Source organism: Cyphomyrmex costatus, unplaced genomic scaffold (genome assembly GCF_001594065.2).
Source record: "Cyphomyrmex costatus isolate MS0001 unplaced genomic scaffold, Ccosl1.0 scaffold111, whole genome shotgun sequence".
In the NCBI taxonomy this organism is placed as follows: domain Eukaryota; kingdom Metazoa; phylum Arthropoda; class Insecta; order Hymenoptera; family Formicidae; genus Cyphomyrmex; species Cyphomyrmex costatus.
In genome coordinates this window covers 195,829-217,101 of record NW_017275075.1, presented here as the reverse complement: position 1 = coordinate 217,101, position 21,273 = coordinate 195,829, and the positions used below count along the sequence as shown (strand labels likewise).

General features: G+C 35.5%; 3 protein-coding genes across 3 annotated transcripts; all 3 read right to left on the bottom strand.

Moving 5' to 3' along the window:
• Window positions 1-3,726: 3,726 nt before the first annotated feature.
• On the bottom strand, window positions 3,727-5,403 carry LOC108776277 (uncharacterized). The gene is made up of 4 exons (XM_018542845.1): window positions 5,227-5,403; window positions 4,552-4,742; window positions 4,053-4,163; window positions 3,727-3,862 (listed from the first exon to the last, which is right to left on the bottom strand). The coding sequence occupies exons 1-4, from the start codon at window positions 5,401-5,403 to the stop codon at window positions 3,727-3,729; spliced, it is 615 nt and encodes a 204-aa protein (XP_018398347.1).
• A 4,439-nt stretch (window positions 5,404-9,842) lies between these two features.
• Window positions 9,843-15,867, bottom strand: LOC108776268 (uncharacterized). The gene is made up of 4 exons (XM_018542832.1): window positions 15,781-15,867; window positions 14,858-15,042; window positions 10,951-11,067; window positions 9,843-9,951 (listed from the first exon to the last, which is right to left on the bottom strand). Exons 1-4 carry the CDS (start codon window positions 15,865-15,867, stop codon window positions 9,843-9,845), a joined length of 498 nt encoding a protein of 165 aa, XP_018398334.1.
• A 2,854-nt stretch (window positions 15,868-18,721) lies between these two features.
• Window positions 18,722-21,273, bottom strand: LOC108776260 (uncharacterized). Its single transcript, XM_018542820.1, has 4 exons — window positions 21,109-21,273; window positions 20,145-20,317; window positions 19,537-19,653; window positions 18,722-18,851 (listed from the first exon to the last, which is right to left on the bottom strand). The coding sequence occupies exons 1-4, from the start codon at window positions 21,271-21,273 to the stop codon at window positions 18,722-18,724; spliced, it is 585 nt and encodes a 194-aa protein (XP_018398322.1).

Genomic DNA, 21,273 nt, shown 5'->3' with positions numbered 1-21,273 from the left:
CATCATTATTTTCTATGGATATTTAATATAAGTAGATAATCAGTTTGAATAAATCCCAGGCTTGTTTCGTTCGATATACCAATAAACATTCAAAATAGAGATACATATACAATGTGTGTATGTGTGTGTGTGTGTGTGTGATAGTAAAACATATTTTGTATTTATGTTGGAAACAGCCTATTCAATTCTTGTTAAACTTTTGTGTTGATTCTTTAAAAATATTTAAATATTAATTTAACATAATATATATGACTATGTTATTTAAATAGTTTGTATTAAATTAATATTTAACGTGCCAAAATAACAATTTATGAGTAAATAAACAAATAATATAAAAATAATGTATTTTAAAATGTAAATTCTAACATGAATAAATAAAATGTGTGTTAACTTAATATATCATAAATGTTATAATAATTTGACTGAAAAAATATATTTCCACAATTTCCTTAAAAACCGTGTCAGTATTTTTTTCTTATGTTTATCTTCTTAAATTAAATTTATATTACCTTCTAACATATTCATCTTATGTTAAAAATTAAGAGGATTCTTCCGATCTCTATATGTATCTCTATATTGTAAGCTATAAGAAATCGATCAATTACAATTGAATGTGAAAAGAGTAATCGACTACAATTGATTAATAAGTAATGACTTATTGTAGAAAGTCTATCTATTACACCTAAATTTGAATGGACTGTTTACTGTGTGTATACATATATCTGCCGGATATCATGGATTATTATCAATTTAATCGTGTCGACGTGCCGAACACATCAAGCCTGACGTGCGAGGTTCACGGAGTTCTACGGATATAGTTGACATAATCTTCTCTATGGCAGGAAATTGCCCAAGAAGATCGTTCGATCGTGGTCGCGGGGGCGCGTCCGAGGGTTGACCGAGTATTTTCGTGTAACGGTGAGGCAAATAGAACTTCCTGCGTAGGACGGGAGACCGATCCTTCGCGGTAAAAATATCTCGCAACTCACTTCGGTATAAGCTCTTTAGGAAGTAGGAAATTAGCTCACCGTAGAAAAATGACGGACGGGGAATGATCGATCGGTGACGGCTACGATACCCTACGGCCCTACAGAATACAGCATGCTGTTTATCTGCGTCCCGTTCAATGTGTTGCCAGCACCGATTTAGAACGCAGGCACATGCCTTAATAATTCATTTTATCTATATATGTTCCTTCAGATGCATATGCTATTTTCCGCTGTAATTGAGATGACAGCACGAGTTTTTAAGGGTGACGTTAGTGTTGGCGTTGTTTTTTTCATAAACGCGTTAATCTGCCAACAATATCATTGGAATATAAGCGCGATGTAAATAGATTAATTAATTAGATTATTAGATAAATAAATCAATTAAATTATGAATCAATTAAGCTCAAAACTGAATTTGTTAGAAAAATACTTCATTAGAAGATTAATGAAATGTGTTAGCACAAAATTACGTAACAGTAAGAAGTATCGTTTGATCTTCCGCGTGACAAGAGCATGAGTAATCGGCTTGGGCTGCCTCGTATTATCGATGTGTCTGGCAAACTTTCTTTTTCATCGTCATTCACTCTCTCTTTCTCCGTTCCCTCATGCGACTACAATATCGGAAACGTCACTTCTTTCGTTACGCCTGACGTACTTCATCTGCAAATTCATTAAAGCAAAATGATATCAAGCCGTTTTTATCGAATCGGCTCGATAAAACGATGAATAAAAGGATAGATTTTACATATTAAATAAGGATTTTAAATACTAATAACAGTATATTAAATTGTTCTAATTAATTCCATTCAATCACAATTAATGGTTACAATTGAGACCAATACATATTTTGCCGAATACATTGTACTTCTCTTTCCCACTTTCACGAGAATCGACGCGCTTTGTAAACGGCGATCACAATTTGAAAAAAACGTCGCGTACAAAAATATCCCCTGTATGTTAAATATCGGTATGTAAATTCACGAGACTCCCGCAAGCCCTATTCGATCATACGCGAATTCGACAGATACGTTTGCAGCCAATTATTCCGGTCAATATTCGGAATCTCTGCGTCCGCGGACCCAAACGAAAATGGAATGGAAAAACGAGCTGTTTTATTTCATACCGACCGACCGACCGGTAGTCGAATTAAGCGGATATCCTCGGGCTTACCTGCTCACTTATTTTGATCTCCTGCGGTGCTCGTCCACGAGAGTTACCCGGTGAATGATCTCCTGGTCCATTCCACAGTCCGTCCCGGAACGACCGTTATTATTGCAGTTAGGCGAGCGTGGAGCATTGTCGAATTCATTAACGTCCAGCTGCGCACGGGCTTCCCGTTCCTCTGGCTTTATTTAGCAAACGATTAACGGCTCAAGAGCCGAAACACGTAACTGGGTGCGAGCGTAAAATATTACCGCCACTATTAGTGCGATTAACGTTTTTCCGGTTGTATTGTCTACGCGTGAGTGTGTCGAGTACCTTTCTTCGTATATACGTATACATGTACTTTCATATTCTGTAGTCTGTAATTTGAGAACGTTTGTCATTACTGTTACAAGATTTTTTCTGATTACTGTGCTCTCATTTTCACTGATCTTCTGACATCATTTATGCGATAAATTGCAAACATATTTTGGAAACTTCACGTTTTAGAAAAAAGAAAGTTCTTATCGTTGGGTAGAAATAAGATTATTTACAGTTTGGAGTATAATTTTTTAGGTAATACTATATTAGGGTAAAGATCTAAACTAAAACAAAGTTACAAATTCTTCTAAATTATTTTTAAAAAAAAACGTTAAATTTGAAGTAGAATCTATTTTTTAAAAATCATTTTTAGTAAGTTACTAAAAAGTTTATATTTGCACATATTATATATTGTATATATATACATATTTTTAATAAAATGTTATGTTATTTAAAAATGTATAAATTCGGATAGAGTTAATTTCATTATTTATGTTTCACAAATTATAACTCTGTCAGATTTGTTTTAGATGCAATTTGGATTTGTTAGTTTTGACATAGAAACGCATGGAACTATTAGACTAATTAATTACAAGTACTGAAACAGAAACTTATTTATCTCTATGAAGGGAGGAAAGTTATATACTCTCTCTCGACGCGACTACTAGTCGCAATATGCATTCGAAATAATAAGGCCATCAATAAAAGCATATCGAGAAAATAATTTCAAATATGAAACCAATTCTATTATTTTACGTGTATTTGTGAACTAATAATAAGCGTTGTTCGCTTAATTACACTAGTTTAATGATAAATGTACTTTATGTGTAATATAATTTGAAATTTTCAATTGAAATATTCGCTTGATCAGAATTGCGGCTTATTACGCCACAAAAGAGAAAATATCCCGAAAATTTACGCATTTTGGAAAATAGTTTCTAGCGACAAGTATTTGTACATTATGTAATTTGATAAAATTATTTCTGCCATTAATACCTTTGGGGAATCTAGAATAAAAATTACATGGGAATATATGTACATGGATTGAAATATTCATTCTTTATATTATAGATTTTTACTTTATTTCATTGTATTTTATCGATGACTTTTGATGTGTACATTTTAGGTATTTATTCGCGTAATAATGTTGGAAATATCACAGATTTTTTGCCTACAACAAAAAACTACGCTAATTAAATATGAAATCTAATGAATTACGTTATACAATTTATACACAGTTTTATTATTGTCTGACTTTTTAATTGGCTATCTCTCACGTTCCTTCTGTATATAAATTATATAACAATAATTTCAAGAGTGGAAATGGACAAGGATAAACAACCTCACAGTCACTTTTTGTTCGATACGCGACATCGTAGCAGTCGTAATCATCAGCATCTTCAAAATTTCTAAAACATAAAACATTTCTAATTTCTCATCTTAAAAGTTCCTTCATTTTAACAATATGACATTTTAATCAATCTTAAATTCATTACAATGCAAATTTAAAGTTAAAGTCATTTGATTGACTGTGTATAGTGCTAATCTCAAATTCATAAATATCGACTTATCTCAAGACATGCTGAGAATATAATTTACCTTAAAATAATTCGTATAGCATCTTCGATAATTGAAAATCCTTGGGGACTTAGTACCGTTTCCGCCTCGCAAATTGTGCGCAGAATGCATAATCGTCCTGGTAAGTTTCGACTAAAATGAATAACAATCAATGTTAATTGGTTTAATCTTCATACAAAAGCCAACATAAAATTTCTGGGAGAGAGAAATGCCTGGGATATTATATATTTATAACATAAAAATATGTCCATAATATTTAATAAATGTCCAATAAAATTTAATTATAAAATCAACATTATAATATATTTATGAAATGATTACAGTAAACATCTCTCTCTTCTTTTTTATCTTAAATATCACATATATGTATGCTTTGATTTCAAACTTACAAAGTAATTTAATAAAAGAAAGTATTATTTTCATGTGCAATTCATTAAAAATTATATTTCAATAATTTTTAAAAAATCTTAGTTTAATCGTGTAAAATACAATTTAAATAAAACAAAAAAATTCTTTTTACCTGTCTAACGCTAATTCCAAATTAGCATAGAGTTCGCGCCTATGTCGTCGTTTTAGTTTAGAGGGTCTCTTAATTGTAACCTTCTTCAAATCTTTCTGACTAGGTATAGGCCATATCATATCGAATTCTAGATCTAAGTTCCAGTTTCTAGGTTCATTAAGTTGAATAGCCTTTAGAAGGGTTAAGGTCATCTGAACAGGCAATTCCATATGCATTTAATATATAATAATAAAACTATAATTTTTTTCTAAGAATCAGCGAAAGCACTTTAAAAAATAAAAAAGCATTACGTAGGAAAATATTTCTGAAGAGACAAAAACTTTCTTTTTCTTAAATGGTAATTATAGTTTTATTTATTGATGGGTAGTTATAACACAACGAGATAGTTCTTTATATTCGCTAATAAATCATTTCAATGAATAAAGCAATGGAAACAAAAGAAACGCATATTTCACTTTTTGTACGAATAAATGCGATTTTAATAGAACGTATCCGCCTTCGGGATGATTTCTCATAAAAGCATAGTTATCGCGGTAAAATGAGGAGCCCCCATTCGTCTAACTGATTTAACCGATTTCGACCTCCGCAGGGCGAGCGATGACACTCTCATAAAAGTCTAGCGTAACAAAAGATGACCCCTACCGCCCGTTGTGAACATCCAGCCATCTGACTCACCACGAAAGCGCTTCCCTTTGGAAAAGTAAGCTCCCGTCTCCGTCTGGACAGAGTCTCTCCTGACCTTTGGCCAGCGGCACTTAAGTTGGTGTCATTACGGTGACATACCGCCTCCCCCAGGAGCAACAACGGATCCAGAATCACAGTGAGAATCAGGACGAGCCACGGGGCTCTCATTTCTCGGAATTATCCGGGCAAAATCGCGATTTCCCCTTTCGCTTCGCACGGCCTCGGTCCAGCCCTCCCGGGAGGTCACGGGACGGAGACCATTTTCAGAGAACCCAGGAACATCCTTCGCGGTTACATCGAAATATTGCACTTGTGCGCACACGAGAAGCAACTCGCCACGGGTTGACAAATGCAAAGTTACCGTTCAGCGATTCAGCCGCCGATCCCGTGTTTGCGCCGTGAATTATCACATCGGCTTTAACGAGAAACGATTTTCATCGACGGACGAAAATTTAAGTCGAAATTTAACACGTTGACACCATGGTCATCTGTGATTGCCATGGTGGTTATTTCAAATTTTTTAAAGTTTTTTCAAGAACAATCTGATAGAGATCGGTGTTATCACAGTTCAGTCGACATCAATCAAAAGCAACATAACATCTATAATTTCAAATCAAGTTCAATAAATATACGCAATACAAATGTAATATAATACATGCTATTAAATTCGCGTCAAATTATACCAATTTGAATTATTTTTAATAATTTTTCAGATCGCCATTATTCCAATATTAATTTATTAAAATAATAGAGTTAAACAATTTAACTAAAAAAAAAAATGGATTAAAAATTTCCTTCAAATTTAATTTATTATTATATAAATGGAGAGCAGATTTTTAAAATGCGTTGTATAACAAATTTTCAAAAAAACGAGAAAAAAACCATTCACCTTACAGAAAATAACAATTTGCCAATTAATAAGATATAAAATATTAAAAATTGCTAAACTATTTCTAATAATGTTACTATGTTATATTTCTAATAATGTAACTATTTCTAATAAATGCATCTTGTTTGTTTCTGAATTGAAAGACATAACGTACTTCGAATGTCTAGATTATGTGTTTTTCAGCACATAAATTGATGGTGAAAAAATGCTTTCAAAACATCGTAGAGCAGCTTAAAATATGAGTTTTTCACTGAACGCTATACTATTTCTAATACAAAAAATTAAGTTTTGGACAAAATGCATTTGGAAATTTGTTCCTTATTTATTAAGTGTATATGATAATGTTTTCTATTTTGAAATTAATGACAGAAATGGATTGATTTACATTTGAATATATTCAGAAGGTAAAAATAACAAAAAAGTTCTACTTAAAATGCTATTTTTGTTATTTTCAAAGGATTGAGTTACCGTTATTCTGATTATTTTAATCAAAATATCAAAACATGTCTAACAGTGTAGTGTTACGTAACAATTATATTTGTCAAATACAAAATTATAATATATTATAGATGTATTAGTTTGGTAACAAATGTTTCAAAACTGCTATGTAAAACTCTTATCGAGTATAACATTTTGTACGATATACGTAACTATTAATAATAATGTACAATAATAAATAAAAAATGTGCTTTAATTATGTTACTTATGAAGATGCGTAGTTTTATTTAATTGTATTGCACAATATTTCATCATTATATAAAAATTTCACTGCACATGATAAGATACGAGATTCACAGAGCGAACATATTAAACGCCATTAATTGCAGCTCTGTAATCGAGTCACCTCTTTGTTGTATCTATAACTTTTACATATATTCTACACATATGGGAAAATCGACCGCAAATGGGGCGCGCTATCTATTTCACGGAGGTAAAATTGTAACCTAATACATAAGTCACGTATACGTTATAAACGCGAGTTAAATTTTTTGTAATTTTGCAGTCGTATACGCAAGCTCGCATACAGAACTACTTATACTGTTATGATAAGGTATGTGTCCCTATCTCATACGTGTACTACATATACGTTTTGCTCTGACATATTTTATGTCGCGGTAAGATATCTTTCCGGTGGCAATGCGCAGAATAAATTTCAGTCCCTCGTCAAGTTTTAATATTCCGCTGTGTGTATACACGAAGCACTTGTAAAATATGTTTCAGTGTAAAAGAGAATATTCTAACGACTTAAGCAATTAATGCAGAGACGAGAAAAAAAAATTGTATTGAAAAACGGATAGCGGGATGTTTCGATAAACGCGAAGGCGGCGTAATTTGCGTCTGTGTTTCATTATAATTGCGCAAAAGTTTCTTCACAAATAAAGTTATTTAATGACAGAATCGGTGCGAATTTCCGGTCGTTTTCTCGTCGGAGAGAGAAAGAGAGAGCTCATTAATTCTCTGGATCTCTCGCAGGCCATTAAAATCTGACAAGCTGTCCCCCATTGCGGAGTCCCCCGGCTTTTCCATGCTAATCTTGAAAAATCTCACGGAAAGCTCGGCTGTTCTTTATGAGAGGTTCATCGGCTCTCCGTTTTCCCTCCCTCCCTCCCTTCCTCCCTCCCGCCGCCCTTACCGCAGCTACCAGCTCACTAGCGAGAGAGCCTTTAAATTTCGTAAATCTGGCGAAATATATTCAGGAACGGCTGCCTGTTTTATCCAATCCCAAGAATCCGAGTGCTCTCTGACCATCTTCGCAGCTTCCATCTGCGAGGTAATTTCATTTTGGGCTTTCGGATCTCCTCGATCCTCTCCGCTTCAATTCGTTCTTTTTCCTTTTTATTTTTTATTTTTTTTTCTTATCCAGCGACGCGCTGCCGGTTCCACTCGGCCACTCTGCGCGGGGAACCGCGTGATTTATCCGGCACTTAAAATCGAGCGATTTTCCTCGGGATTTCTGGTTAATCGCCACTGTTACGTAACGCGGAGAGAATCGCCATCGTAATAAGGGAAGTAATAGATTTATGGACTCTCGCGACAGGCTTTCGTGGGTCCTCAGTGCTCTAAACTCCTGGAACATCTCTTGGATTCGCGTTGCGAGACGCATTTATCCTGCTTGTGGTCTATTTCCTGGAGTACGCAACTCCTTACGCTGTTCCGAAGTCCACTTCGCGTAATCAGTCTCATTTCGTCATTAAGGAAACCAGTAGACGCGGTCTTGTCTGTTCAGTTTACAATAATAGGTTGCATACCCGCGGAATGATACACGGGCGCGTCGCTCACGCGGTGTTCACTTCCGCAGCACCGAGACATGCCATCGAGCGTTGCATCGCCGTGTGTAACATTACGACGATTGCATTACATCGTGTTTGCACGTACGGTGATGGTAAGCTGTAATGCAATTTCTCTCTTGAGAATGTCAGCTGCGGTTGCCGAGTTTACATCGTGTGTCATTAGCGCGAGTTGTCGTCAATTCGCGAAATCGTAATCCCCCGAAGTTGAAGCCTCCCAGCCGGAATGTTGGCACTGACGTCGCGTTATATCACTGCGGTGAAATCTATCCGAAACTTCACGTCGATTATAGGCTTTTCGTATGATTGCACAAGATATTTGTAATTAACACTCGTTGTTTCAAAGGTAATGGCTTTGAGAAAATAATTAGCATCAATAGTTCTGGAGCACAAACGTCTATTTCAAATTATATCGAGGAATAAAATTTCCTTGTTCACTGTATTTATAAAATCTAACAGTTAACAGTCGTTCAGGAAAAATATAATGTTACAATTACATTGCTATTATTAGAAAATATTTGTTAACAAGTGAATAATTTGTATACAGTAATTTATATTTTGAAGAGTCCCTCTCTCTCTCTCTCTCTCTCTCTCTCTCTCCCCGTTTGTCTCTCTTTCTCTTTCCTCTTTGCGCTGAAAGTTCTGTTGTAATTCAAGCAATTTGGTAGTTACGAGGAAATTCCAAGAATGATGTCGACTGCATAATTTGAATTGTTGACGTCACTGTTGTCGACATAGTTGTCGATCTCATCACGTAGCTACGGTTACTATCATTTACTTTTACACCGCGATATTTTGCCTCCTTTCTTCTCGACTAAAAGGACCGCGTGACAGCTGCTTGGAATGCTTCAATCTTAAGAGGTCACCGCTTGTAACTTTGCAAACAGAAAGAGACAGATCCAATAGATTAATTCACGGTAGTAGATTAATTCATGATGGATCTTTTTAACATATATTTTGAAATAATAAATAGTCGTTTATACAAATTCAAATTATTACCTTATGCGTTAGTTCTATCTTTTCGTCATTTCATCATTTTTCGATACATTGGTTATTAATAATTTCACATATAACTACGTAAAATTACAATTAACGTTGTTAATTTCATAATTATTGACAGTTACAAAAAAATATTCTGTTAATTAAGCATTTCATATTTTTATATTTGAATAAGTTATAATAGAATTGCACAAAAAATTGTTTTATTAATTTCTTACTATAATTTTAATTACTTTTGCAAACTTTATCCTGTTTAAGATAGAGTAGCACTTTAACATCTATTGTATTATAATTTGCTTGTATACATCTTAACTCATTTGTGTAATTCTGGCGCTGCAGTAATCTGAAAGGCTGGGAAAAGTGCAGACAGTTCTTCATGATGACTGCTCGTTTCGTGCCTGCGTAAGACGATCATGCTTGATTACAGCAATTCAAAAGACATCTGGACACTTGGCGTGCATCTCGTCGCAATTCTCATTCAAGTGATACGCTCGCTCATACTCCGTCATCGGATCGATGTCGTACCATCCTCCAGGCAGACTGCAATCATTAATTTGTTACTTTACTTAACATCTATCATATACGTCTGAGATTTCAATTAGTTTTCATGATACAGCAAAGTGAAAAATCTAAGAAGAAAATACGACATCCAAATCTAATTTAACTCTTTAATGATAAGGCCAAATGTGACTCTACAACTTTGTCAGTCGAAGCATTTTTGTTTTACTACAATTATTCAATCAAGAAGAAAAAATTAATTTTCATATTAGCGGAATCCGTTAAATCTTAGAGGATTTTATTCTCATATGTATACGGCCTCAAAAGGAATCCTCCGAAATTAAGCAGAAAATATTTTAAACACAAAATGTTCTTCCAATTAGAGTAATTTTGTATTACATCTGTAGTTAAAGTCTTGCTGTTCCTAATATGCATTTCCTTTAAGGGGACACTTCGCTTTAAGTAAATATACGCTTTATAATACAAGAAGAAAAAACTGTTAAAATAATATCCATATTTCTGATGAATAGTTTACTGTATTGAAAAAGAAATACTTTTTCTAAAAGTGTCTAAATTTTGCTTAGAATATAGGATTACCGGAAATTTCACTTTATAATTAATTATTCTTTTTGGATGTTTAAAGTCAGTAAGTTAAACAATAATAAGATTGGAAAGCAAAACCGTATTGGCGCTTTTTGAATTTAGGTCAGTAAGTTAAACTTTATTGTATTCTTTTGCTGAAAATTGTAGGATTCATTCAAAAACATCATTATAAGCATTACCATCCGCTTTGATCGAATTTGACTTTTTTCACTTATGTGTTTTTTTTCATCAAAGAGATAGAAGAAGAAGTTTCATATTATTATATTTACTCTTGTTATATGTTATTATAATATATTCATATATCATATATTATATTATTTTTCCATTTTTTATTAGATGAAAAATGAGCAAAACAGAGCATTGAGTCAGATCCGATCTTACTTAACCAGATACACTCTTCAAAAAATCTTATTGTTAGAGGGTTAATTTGATTCTTACGTGAATATAACGTGTAGGGTTTCCTCGAGAAAGCTTCCCTTCCCGACGTCTTCGCGCCTACGCCCGGCAGCCTTGCAGATTGCTTTAAGGACGCAGGCCTTGCCGTCCTTCCCCTGGCTTCACGAAGGACAGAAGATGAGATATGACGGGACGACAAAGATTCGGAATAGCAGGAACAGAGATCGTTTATCATTATCATCCTCGTTATCGTTGTCGAGCTCGCCAAGAGCCAGCGGTTCATTCATTAAGTCCGCGATAATACCGGAGGTTAAAGGGGAGGGGGTCGAGTGTTGATATTACCGAGCACGAAATCGAGCGCTGTGGACCCGGGGATGGTTTACAATGAGTTCCTCCTCGTTTCTCGCCGCACATCTGCTAAACAACCGAGCATCGTAGTCTCCTTCGGTCCGTATACTCTCTTCTATGCCGAGCAAATACCGGCAATTACGCTACAGCTCTGCGCAATTTAAATCAGAGTAACCGCCGCTTCTGTCATCCCCGGATTAACCCCACAATTCGACTCTTAACTGAAACTTTACTGGTGTGTACGCGCGTCTGCAGTTGGCGGGAAAATATATCTCAATTGAGGGTTGCCGCTGTGGCGAACTTGGGATATGTGTCTATTCGATGGTCCCCGATCCAGTTAAGCAACAGGGTTTGATTTATGTATAGAGAAGGGAATTTCTCCGTCACGTACGTGATCGACGAACTAGGAGTGCTGTTTTGTGTCCTAAATTTGACAGGACAAATCATCTAGATTGATTCCTTAATATCCGAATTACCGAAGTTCGCCAAACTGGATCTCGTTGCGAATTTTGGTTGGCTGGGTCATAATAATATTGATGAAATGTGACGATATATTGACGTCAGATTTAGAATTTGTTATATTCGGCGATTTCGACAGAGTTCTGAACAGAAAGAAAGATAAACAGCGAATAGAAATAAAAAGGAAAAGACAGAGAACTCTTCTTACAACTTCTGTATTTGCACGTGTTTTGTTAGCGCCGATCTCCACTTTGGACCGGATAACAGATGAAGCGACAATCTCACGTAATCAAAATGAATAACGATCCCTTTTACTTCCGTGGATTACTCGACGAAGACGTGTTAAGATGTCTCGGGCACAAAACCGTGCAATTCCAACGAGAGCTTGGCTATCCAGCGTGACGCGAAATAAAACGTCGTAACGGCACGTATACGTGGCATTCTTCTGCGTAATTTTTTTTAGATACAGTCATGCATCAAACAACCACGACTCATATCTTTCCATTGAAATACGCGTTCGACGGTGTCGCGAGATAAAGATCATTGAAGAGCCTTAAGTAAGAAATTGAACATTGAAATATCCTGAATATGGCAGACCAACGCTTAAGATAGAATGAAATAGATATCTAAGCATTTCATTTTATCTAATCTCATTCTATCTTACACGCGTATCTATTTCGTTATATCTTAAGCGTTCTGAATGGCGAACTATAACGGATCAAACGTTTTGTAAACGTCCACACAATACGAATTATTCCAGGAATATTGCAGCAAATTGTTACGTTCCAGTAATATTACAGTAATATTGCAAACGTTACAAATATTGCATTTCTGCAAGTTCTGTGTGGACGGTTGCCAATATATATACATCTTACTCAGGGAATGGAAAGTTTGTTTTTTTTTGTTTTAAGTGACAAGTTTCAGTGTTATTCAACTAGAAAAATTAACGAGTTACAGTTATTGTAGTTATCGATTTTTAAAAGAAATTCATTATAATTACAGTTACCAAACAAGTTACGCAGTTACTAGTAAAGTTACGAAAAATATAACTTATAACTATAATTTCAATACAAATAACGAGAGTTACTTCCATTCCCTGATCTTACTTAAGAATTTCTATAAACGCAGTGTCTCTCTTCGGCCATTCAATATTCGTAGCTGATTCTTATATATTTAAGATCATCATCTTATTATAAATATAGTATTATAATGTCAGAAACCAATCACAATATTATTGACATTCTAAGACGTTGCTTAAGACGATCTTGAAATAAGAACGATTTGTTCCGAAACACAATAGACGTAGTAAGCCTTTCAGCTTTACGAAATTGACCAATTATAGTCGATTATTCCTTTCACGTTCAACGGATTGATCGAGTTCTTGAGACTTAAAGCTTACTACACCTACTGTATTTTGAGATTACGAATATCGGCTCAAGAATAGTAAGCTTTAAACCGTAGGAAATTGACCAATTACAGTCAAACATGAAAAAAATAATCGAATGTAATTGATCAATTTCTATGTAACTTAAGGCTTACACTGTTCTATTGTATTATAGACACCGCTGATATTGAGCGAGGCGGAAAAGCGATTCTCCCTTATTTCTTCTCGCTAGTTGCGAAACCGAAACGATTCAGATCGTTTCGATTGATTTTTTTCATTTCAGACTCAATGTTTCCACTCGTATATCATATAGTATTAGTCACGGTTATATAGTAACAACTAAATTTATTTGATACGCGGCGAAGCGTAGTAAAAACGCTTGCAACGTCAAAAATCTGATTAAGTCAGAAATTACATCAAAATACATGTTACCAATTTAAATAGAATTATCAATCAGTTCAATCTACGATATAATTGTGTTCCTAACAATTCTCGGGTTTCCGAAGAGGAACAAATTATTTCTATTATAAGCATTCTATGAAAGTGCGTATCGACGATTATTCTTTACCGATTCGATGATTAAACAATCATCCACGATTGTGATTTCGTATCATCGCTGTACAAGAACGCTTTAATTAATTTTTTTTACACGTCACGAGTAATTCCGCATTAGAAGAGCAAAAGGGATCTCCATGTCGACCGCTCATCGCGTGATTCCCGGCTGTTTTCGGTCTCATATCCGCCACGCAGAATAGCCGGTGCTCGAAACACGGAACTTTGCGATCATTGCGAGAAGCCTCTTAATCCGCACGCTTAATGTGCCCGTAAGCACTCGAACAATGTCCGGTGAAACACTGGAAACACTGGGACGGCCGAGTAAGCGTGGTTTTACGGCATTATGTGTCGTCGGTTATACCTGAGTCATCGTCGTTTCTTCGGAACCATTTTCCGGCCTCGAGCGATGAAAGCACACAGTTTAATCCGTTCGCCGCTCGAACCACCGTTTAAGAGCGTTTCCCTGTCGCTTCATCGGCCGTGAAATACGAATTCGTCCCACGTGTCTCATCGAAATTATTTGGACCCCAAGTGTAACGTTTATTACAGTCACGCACGCAGAGGTTTACGAGGGTCCATTTTTAAATTTGCGCGAAGGAAACGTCGGTTACGTTGATGGTTGCCGGATGACTACCCATTTTAAACTTCCGACGCGTTATTATTTTTCCTCCGAATCGAATCCGCCTCTAAACGAGAGACGTTTCGCTTTGAAAAACAGAAACATTTTCCGTGACGCAGATGAGAAGGCAGCTTTCCAATAATAGCTCGCGTCTATTTTCCTTCGTGAACCGAGAAGCAGCGAACTTGCCCGACAAGTCGTTGAAACAAAAATCTCACGATAAGTCTCACCCTTCGTTCGTATTCGATAGAATTACCATTTTTCCATCAGAGGACCTTCCACTCGGGGAGGAGGATAAATCTGATCAGCAGAGGAGAATGAAATAGATTCAGAGGCGAAATAAAATGATGAAATATTCAATTTTCCTGCCGAATGACGAAGTATGTCGTAATCGTTGCAATAGTGATTCATATTTTTCTTCGTTGTGTCCGATGATAAGTTACTACATCGTTTCCCCACTATTAAAATAATTCACGAGATTTTTTTCGGTGTACAAGTGGCGCGTTTGTCGGTAATTTATACGGAATGAGAAGAGGAAACCCTTCTCTCTGGCTTCCTCGCCTTTGTCCGCCTTTCTTACTCACGTTCTTAGCATTAGCTCCGCTTTATGGTACAGCTCTCTTCTGCTCCGACGATGATAAACCTCAGCTGGCTTCCCGTACAGCACAGTATTTCTGTAGGGTAGTTCCCACGCAAGCCCGGCGGTAATACCAATGGTAAACATTCCTTGGGGCTTTGAATATGTGCTCATGGTTAGACAGTAGACGAGCTGCGTAATAATAGTGGACAAGTAGAAGTTAATGTCAAGTCAGTAATGTAAGCTCTTAGATTGCAAATAATAAGTAATATTTGTTTTTAATTGTCAAAAAAGGAAGAGAGAAAGAGACTATTCATTATTGATTAATTAATATATACTTTTGTAAAGTATATTAATTATTTATCCTCATTCAAATTACAAATTATTTTAATATTTGCAATTCAGAGGGCGCGTGTTTTAATTCGGCAGCAACATACTTTACATATTAATTTCAAACTAATTATATACTAATTATATACGGATCAATATTCTTTCCTTTTAACAAAGTTCGTTATTACTCTATGTTACTTCGCTTATTAGAGTCTTTTCAAACGTTAAGGATAAAGGGAGTTCCGTTTCATTTAGCATATGGAACTTTCTAAGCTAAACTGTATCGAGAGAGTTTATGTTGCGCTATAATATACAACTTTGCGCAAACTAAACTTCCACAAGCTCGTATCGACCTGTCTGCCGCGTTTCGCACAAAAACACGAGAAAGCATGAAGATTATATAATTTCATTTTAATAACGGACCCCCGGTCTCGAAAACGAGTGTAACAGGTGCGTTTACACTCCTCTACATTTTCAAAGTTTATGCATCGCAAATGGAAACTTGACACGAAGAGGACAGTAATCGTCGTTTCCGCGAGAGAGCTGAGTGTTTCCTTATTAAAATATATTCGTCGTTGTGTAGAATAAAAGTTATCTTACCTGAACGTTGCTGCCTTGAGGAAACACCAGATACTTGGTTCCAACATCTCTCCCAGATCTTACTAACGAGTCGTTCGGAAACGTCATTGACGACGCTGTCGATCCTTCGAAACGACGCACAAAAACGCCGAGCAGAATAAAATGATGGAGATGATTAATCAGCATCGCGGTACAAAAATTTCGTGTTCCATAAGGCGGAGCTAAAGTGTTAGTCTTAACGATAGAATTGGCGCGAATGCGTAACCGCTACTTGTTCTCGAGAACAAACGCTAACGAACTGTATTCGCGTCTATGTCGAAAAGCAACGGTACTTTATTATTGGTCTAACGATGAGTAAATGGAGAATAATTTGACTCTGTTCTTTATTCCTTCAAGAAAAATAGACAAATTTAAGAAAACTTAGAGTATTTTGCATAAAAACGTTGTTCCGTAAATTGAGCAACTACATGATACAATTAAGAACATTTGAACTTAAAAATACATATTTTGTTAATACTTCAAACATTTTTCATGTAATACGCAAATGTATCCTATTAAGTTTATATTCGCAACTTCATCAATAGTTTTATTCCGTTTTGCATTTTTTTCAGTCTAGCAGGACTATCTGTTGGATAAATAATATAATTAGTAATATAAGTAAACTTAAAATATATTTTTCATAAATATTGTTTCGTAAATTAATTTAAACAATTGTATGATAAGTCGAGAGAGAGAATACATATATCTTGACTATAATATATTGACTAAAAAAAACGATTGAAGTGAAAGAAATAAATATATAATAGAACATTGCAAATAAATGTAACAATAATGTAAATATTTTGTTATATTTGTTTGCTTCTGTTTTATTTATTTATTTCACTTCAACTGTTTTTTCCTTTTTATTGTATTTCTTCAAGCCTAGCAAGACTGTCTCTTTCATATTTAAATCACAATTGCCTGACATTATTATCTGCACAATATACGATAATATAATTAGTGTATTAAACAAATTACAAGAATAATTATCAAATTAACATTTTAATTGGTTATCGATTACATTAAAGTAAATTATAAACTGATTAAGTACAATAACCTGATTCGAATTATAGTTGATAAAACGCAATACGTATTTTCTAAACGATATTTTAATTTATTGCAGAAGGCTGATAGAGCACCGCAAGTTTTCTTCAATTTACTCGCATAACAAATATCCAACATTCCGCAGATAATATATACATAATATTAACTATGTACACATTATTAACGATCCTCATACGTTTTTAGACCTCACAGCAAACGTTGCCGTAATAATTTAATTATCTTCGGGATAAATTTCCGGTCAAAATAACTACAGCACTAAACTGAGCGCGTGGCATATTATCGAATCAGATGCATACCAGCAATCTAATTTAGGCCGAATATATTATAATGAATATCATGAAATTACATCGAGCAGTATGCAACAAAAGCGGGATGCACGCCCAAATGTAATATAATGCTGGAAATACTATCTGCTGTAGTCGAGTTGCAATACAAAATTTCATACCGGAGAATACCCGCTTTACATGATGACGACAATAACGCTTTTACGTGGTATATATCATATATTATATGTTATGACAGGCACCGAGTCATTATCTCAGGATTTTCCGGTTGTTGGTTAAAGTATTACGTCAAGTGGCCGCCGGGCTACCTTGTTCAACATCGTTAATAAACAAGCTTGCAGTTACGTGGCAGAATTTCATCAAGTAAATACAGTTATGTGCTTATAGTTGCGACTAGTTCGTCGCGTTCGTGCGCAACAAACACTGACAAGTGGCAAACTATGGAGCGCCCGCATGAGGAGATGCAAAATGTTCACTGAATGCATATCGATTAGACGTTCGTTACACCACGAAAGTATATTTGGCATATTTTATTTCCAATGAAAAGGAAAAAAAAGGGGGGGAGAAGGGGGGCGGGAATCAACCGTCGGACGCTTCGTCGGAGCACTCTACAGAAATGAACCATAAATCGACGAGAGCCCGGCGACCATTTTATTAATGCAAAACGTCGTGAAATTATTCGAAACCGCGCCGAAATGAATTACACGTTGCGGAAGTAATGTAATGACCGATATAGAATATTCATGGATCGAGAGCCTCGCGCCAAACTTTCTGAATTTAATCTCGGATTCGTTGATTTAAAATAATCGTTTATTGCCCCCTTCAATATATAGCCCTCCAACATGCACAGTGGCTGACAAAAAATGTTATATTGTTATCCAAAATTATGTAAATACAGGACATACTTGCGAACTCGATTAATAATGCGATATTCGTGAAAATATCATTAGAGTGTGCAATGTAAGGAAAGCGGATAGACTATTGACTATATATTTCATATTATTAATAGCTTCATGCATATGTATTATGTGAAATTTTTTATCTCGACCGATCATAAACCAATTTACGCAATAATATTGTTATTATTGTCACATGTTACTTGTAAATATTAATGTAGTGTAGCTGTAAATGTTACGTAATAAAAATAAATAAAATAATATTATTAATATAACTTAATTAACACGATAAGCTTGTGTAAATAATCTTCGATAAAACGACAGATATACAAACTTAAATTTTGACACGTTACGCAAACTTATCTCTCCGTGTAGCAGCGTGTCTGTTCTCTTTCAATAAAGAACGACAAAATCGCATTTGATAGGCGTTTGAATAAACGTTCGTAATAACGATAAACCAACAATACGACAGATCGACCGTTTTATCAGTCGTCAGTCCAATGCGTCGCGAAACGACGCGCAAAGCCACCGTCAGCCACCGTAACATCAGGCGGAAAAATCGCCGCGGAATAGGACGGCTGCCAGAAAAAGTTTGCCGCAAGTTCCCCATCAGATTTACACTCTGTAGTTTTGTAGGACGACGCGGTGAGAGGTTCTGTCGCAACTTCTGCCGCAGCTTCAAAAGTCCACGTCATAAATGGAGTGCCGACACGTGGGGTACAGCCGTTCGCAGTCTCCGCTCGTTTCGTATGCGCGATCGTAAGCGCGATCCTCCGACCGCTCGAATCTGGCACCATCTTTTGGCAATCTGCTAACAGAATCGCACGTTGCTGAGTGACGGTTGGAATTTGATTTAAGGATGTATATGTCACTTAAAACATTGTTAAAATATAAAAATTTCATAGATTGTTCTATTACTTATACCTATGTCTGAGTATCCCGTGTGAGATTTGAGCACAATTCTCTTACTGATTTAAATTTTGAAAATTATTTAACTTTTCTCTCTGTTTTTATCTAGAAATCTTATCTAGAAATAGCATTATAATTTAAACCTAATTTTTTAAATATATGTATATTAATAAAATTCTAGCGAATATTATTATGCAAAAGTTAATTTGGATTTATTTATTTACTCTACTGTATAAACGTTATTAACCTAGCTGTAACTGCAGCAAAATATAATAATTACGCTGCATAAAGCATTAAAAACGAAATAATTTTGTTTTTTATAATTTTAATTTCGGGACGCGTTTGCAAGAAAATGTTTTGACTGATATATTGACTTTTTTACTGATTTTTAGTTTGTACAGCCAAAACATCTTTAATAATTCGAAGTCTTATTGCCCGATCAATCGGACTTTCTTTTCATTTTTTCAATTAATGAAAATGGTAGCTAACTAAAGTTAAAGTTCGAGGGAAATAAGCGTACATAGCGGGAGTTTTCGAAGGGAACGAACTTGATGCTTTTAAAGGAAATCGGAGTCTTTACTTACGTAAAAATTGCATGAAGGAGCTCTTGGATGAAGGATCCCGTGCCTATCTGGGCAGGATCTCGCTGGCCTGCTTCGCAGAGTGCCCTCATCACGCAGGATCTGCCGTCGAGGCCGGTGCTGCCAATGAAGTTTAATTTAAAAGCATAAACTTTGACGACCAAGCTCGACAGAGCTTCTGCTACACGAAAACAATTACGCTCGAAACAATTCCGTTCGCACTTAAAAGTAATTACGTCCTCATAATGCGTAACAACCGCGCGCCGCGAGTCGCATAAAGCGCCAAGAATGCGGGCGTTGTCAGAGTTGTGTGTGTCGCAAATTACATTCACCATAAAATTAAATCGCTTTTCTAACCGATATACTTATCACATTGATTCGCATCGTTTCGATGCACAAATTTCCATTATTGATGTCTAATGGTTCGATAATGACAGATAAGGCGCGTCTCTTCGCGTTTACATTTTCATGCGATCGACGAGGATTGTTTTGATGTTTGAAACTGTTTTAGACGCATTCAACCGCGATATGCTTCTCGTCAACTCGAATACATGCTGAAAGATCGAGGGAAAAATCGGTTGAAAAATGCGAAATAACGGCACGACACTCACGATTGCAAGAAAGCCTCCATTTTCGGATATACGACGCTCCGGCTTCTACGGTGAAGCAAATTCGATATCTTTGAGTCGACCTTATTCGGAAGTTCCCAGGCTAAGGCGGCTGTCAGTCCCAGCACCAAATCACCGTCTCGGCCGTACGCTCCGATAGTCAGACAATACACTAACTGGAAAATACACGGAACATCCACGTGCAAATTCAGTTTTCCGCGTAAATTTCGCAGACTGCAGGCGGCACGAGCGGCGCTTTACTTTTCTACTTTATCCGTGTACCGAAATCTGGGGGAGGCAATAAAATTTCTAAAGTATACAAAACGTTTGCGAAGTACTTGGCCGAATTTACGTGATGACTGTTTGATTTTCTGTAGATCTCCAATCTTGCTTAAAACGGCTTAAAGAACGCCCGATATTGTGGGAAAATGTTCTGAAATATTAATTCTAATTGCAAGAATTGTTTTAGTACATTATATATATTGTGAAACTTAAATTAGAAACATTTTATAAATAATAACGGAGATTTATTGGACAAATTCTTGAATTATTGAAAAGGGTTATAAATATTAAACTGCCCTTTTTCTAGTGTTATTTAAATATACACAATTAAAATATAGCGTTATTTAAATTTATTTAAATATATACAATAATAAATTAAACAAGACTGCTATATAAATTAATCAAATAACGAAAAAAGCGTCAAATGCGACTGAAGATAGATATTGATATCTTATAATAATGTGGCTAAAATAATATATTTTTTTCGCAATAAGTTCTTTACAATGTTAAATTAATGATTAATTTAATTTGTGATATTATTACAACAAATGGCGAGTTACATTTAGTTATACAACTAAAAGGTATTTAAAATTTACACAGAAATATTATCAGGCACTATAATCTAGCTTTGATCATATTTGGCACTCTTTCTTATTTATTGGACCTTTTATATAAATATATTTACCTGAAAATTACTACCTTGAGGAAAAATCAGGTATCTCTCAGGTCGCGACAAGATTCTGGGCGCGACATCGACTTCTGTTGCGTTCTCGTGGACGACCGTCGAACCGGCGAAGAAAATCAAGCAATTCAACCATCCAACAAGAAACGAAAGCCGATAGTCTGACAT